Raw genomic sequence first — 3,972 nt, 5'->3', positions numbered from 1 at the left:
AAATCCCATCAAAATCCACCCAAAAATTCCCTGAAATTCAATCAAAATTCACCCAAAAATTCCCTGAAATCCAATCAAAATCCACCCAAAAATTTCACCAAAATTCACCCAAAAATTTCCTCCCAAAATCCAATCAAAATCCGCCCAAAAAATTTCCCAAAATCGCCCCGAAATCCGCCCAAAAATTTCACCAAAATTCACCCAAAAATTCCCAAAATCCAATCAAAATTCACCCAAAAATTCCCTGAAATCCAATCAAAATTCACCCAAAAATTCCCTGAAATCCCATCAAAATCCACCCAAAAATTTCACCAAAATCCACCCAAAAATTCCCTGAAATCCAATCAAAATTCACCCAAAAAATCTCCCCAAAATCCAATCAAAATCCACCCAAAAATTTCACCAAAATTCAACCCAAAATTCCCCGAAATTCCATCAAAATTCACCCAAAAATTTCACCAAAATTCACCCCAAAAATTCCCTGAAATCCCATCAAAATCCACCCAAAAATTCCCTGAAATTCAATCAAAATTCACACCAAAAATTCCCTGAAATCCAATCAAAATTCACCCAAAAATTCCCCCGAAATTCCATCAAAATTCACCCCAAAAATTTCACCAAAATTCACCCAAAATTTCCTCCCAAAATCCAATCAAAATTCACCCAAAAATTCCCCGAAATCCAATCAAAATCCACCCAAAAATTTCACCAAAATTCACACCCAAAAATTCCCAAAATCCAATCAAAATTCACCCAAAAATTCCCTGAAATCCCATCAAAATCCACCCAAAAATTTCACCAAAATCCACCCAAAAATTCCCTGAAATCCAATCAAAATTCACCCAAAAATCTCCCCAAAATCCAATCAAAATCCACCCAAAAATTTCACCAAAATCCACCCAAAAATTCCCTGAAATCCAATCAAAATTCACCCAAAAATTCCCCGAAATTCCATCAAAATTCACACCAAAAATTTCACCAAAATTCACCCAAAAATTCCCTGAAATCCCATCAAAATCCACCCAAAAATTCCCTGAAATTCAATCAAAATTCACCCAAAAATTCCCTGAAATCCAATCAAAATCCACCCAAAAATTCACCAAAATTCACCCCAAAAATTCCCTGAAATCCCATCAAAATTCACCCAAAAATTCCTCCCGAAATCCAATCAAAATTCACCCAAAAATTCCCTGAAATCCAATCAAAATTCACCCAAAAATTCCCTGAAATCCAATCAAAATCCACCCAAAAATCCCATCAAAATCCACACCAAAAATTCCCTGAAATCCAATCAAAATTCACCCCAAAAATCTCCCCAAAATCCAATCAAAATCCACCCAAAAATTTCCCAAAATCGCCCCGAAATCCGCCCAAAAATTTCACCAAAATTCACCCAAAAATTCCCAAAATCCAATCAAAATTCACCCAAAAATTCCCCGAAATTTCCTCAAATTCCACCCAAAAATTCCCCCCAAAATCCCCCTTAAAATCCCATTAAAATCCCCCCCAAATTCACCCCAATTTTCCCAAAATCGCCCCCAGAAATTCGGTAGCCACCGGTCCCAGCTCGGTGGCCACCCAGACCTGAGCTGTGAGCCCAAGATCCCCCAAAATTCCCCCCTTAAAATCCCATTAAAATCCCATTAAAATCCCATTAAAATCCCCCCAAATTCACCCAAATTTTCCCAAATTTCCCCAAAATCGCCCCAGAAATTTGGTAGCCACCGGACCCAGCCCGATGGCCACCCCAGACCTGAGCTGTGAGCCCAGGATCCCCCAAAATTCCCCCTTAAAATCCCATTAAAATCCCATTAAAATCCCATTAAAATCCCCCCAAATTCACCCAAATTTTCCCAAAATCGCCCAAAATCGCCCCAGAAATTCGGTAGCCACCGGACCCAGCTCGGTGGCCAGCTGGACTCGCTGCTGGAGGCCGCTGGTGGCCCAGGCCGTGTCCAGCACTCGGCTCCCGCTGCGGTCCAGGGCCAGCGCCAGCCAATGACCCTGGGGAAAACGGCCCAAAACGACCCAAAATGAGCCAAAATGACCCCAAAATTAGCAAAAATTACACTAAATTATTACCCAAAATTAACAAAAATTACACAAAATTATTACCCCCAAATTAATCAAAATTATTACCCCAAAATTAACAACAATTACACAAAATTATTACCCAAAATTAACAAAAATTACACAAAATTATTACCCAAAATTAATAAAAATAATCCAAAATTATTACCCAAAATTAGTCAAAATTATTACCCAAAATTAACAAAAAATACACAAAATTCATTACCCAAAATTAATCAAAATTATTAACTAAAATTAATTTAAATTATCCAAAATTATTAATTAAAATTGTTACCAAAAATAACCCAAATTTTTACCCAAAACGACCCAAAATGACCCAAAATGAACTCAAAAAATGACCCAAAATTAACAAAAATTACCCAAAATTATTACCCCAAATTAATAAAAGTATTCCAAAATTATTACCCAAAGTTAATCAAAATTAGTCGAAATTATTAACTAAAATTAATCAAAATTATCCAAAATTATTAATTAAAATTGTTACCAAAAATAACCCAAATTTTTACCCAAAACGACCCAAAACGACCCAAAATGAACCCAAAATTAACAAAAATTACACAAAATTATTACCCAAAATTAACAAAAATTACACAAAATTATTACCCAAAATTATTCAAAATTATCAACCAAAATTAATCAAAATTATCCAAAATTATTAATTAAAATTGTTACCAAAAATAACCCAAATTTTTACCCAAAATGAGCCAAAATGAACCCAAAATTAACAAAAATTACACAAAATTATTAATTAAAATTGTTACCAAAAATAACCCAATTTTTACCCAAAATGACCCAAAATGACCCAAAATGAACTCAAAAAATGACCCAAAATTAACAAAAATTACCCAAAATTATTACCCCAAAATTAATAAAAGTATTCCAAAATTATTACCCAAAGTTAATCAAAATTAGTCGAAATTATTAACTAAAATTAATCAAAATTATCCAAAATTATTAATTGAAATTGTTACCAAAAATAACCCCAAATTTTTACCCAAAATGACCCAAAACGACCCAAAATGAACCCAAAATTAACAAAAATTACACAAAATTATTACCCAAAATTAACAAAAATTACACAAAATTATTACCCAAAATTAATAAAAATAATCCAAAATTATTACCCAAAATTAGTCAAAATTATTACCCAAAATTAACAAAAATTACCCAAAATTATTATTTAAAATTAATCAAAATTATTAACTAAAATTAATTTAAATTATCCAAAATTATTAATTAAAATTGTTACCAAAAATAACCCAAATTTTTACCCAAAATGACCCAAAATGACCCAAAATGAACTCAAAAAATGACCCAAAATTAACAAAAATTACCCAAAATTATTACCCAAAATTAACAAAAATTACACTAAATTATTACCCAAAATTAACAAAAATCATCCAAAATTATTACCCAAAATTAGTCAAAATTATTACCCAAAATTAACAAAAATTACCCAAAATTATTACCCAAAATTAACAAAAATTACACAAAATTATTACCCAAAATTAATAAAAATAATCCAAAATTATTACCCAAAATTAACAAAAATTACCCAAAATTATTACCCAAAATTAACAAAAATTACCCAAAATTATTACCCAAAATTAATCAAAATTATTACCCAAAATTAGTCAAAATTATCCAAAATTATTAATTAAAATTGTTACCAAAAATAACCCAATTTTTACCCAAAATTAACAAAAATTACACAAATTATTACCCAAAATTAATCAAAATTATTAACTAAAATTAATCAAAATTATCCAAAATTATTGCCCAAAATTAATGAAGATTAATCAGAATTATTAACCAAAATTAATACCAAAAATAACCAAAATTTTTACCCAAAACGACCCAAAATGACCCAAAATGACCCAA

General features: G+C 31.2%; 1 protein-coding gene across 1 annotated transcript in view; it reads left to right on the top strand.

Moving 5' to 3' along the window:
• Positions 1-1,738: 1,738 nt before the first annotated feature.
• The window catches only part of LOC137465653 (histone acetyltransferase KAT8-like), a 28,472-nt gene continuing 26,238 nt past the window's right edge, over positions 1,739-3,972 (top strand). Inside the window, exon 1 of the mRNA XM_068177718.1 lies at positions 1,739-1,760. Within this exon, the coding sequence (XP_068033819.1) occupies positions 1,739-1,760 (22 nt within the window). The remainder of the gene's footprint in view (positions 1,761-3,972) is intronic.

This window comes from Anomalospiza imberbis, unplaced genomic scaffold (genome assembly GCF_031753505.1).
Source record: "Anomalospiza imberbis isolate Cuckoo-Finch-1a 21T00152 unplaced genomic scaffold, ASM3175350v1 scaffold_100, whole genome shotgun sequence".
Lineage (NCBI taxonomy): Eukaryota > Metazoa > Chordata > Aves > Passeriformes > Viduidae > Anomalospiza > Anomalospiza imberbis.
The sequence above is the reverse complement of the archived record's forward strand: the minus strand, read 5'-3'. Positions and strand labels throughout refer to the sequence as shown.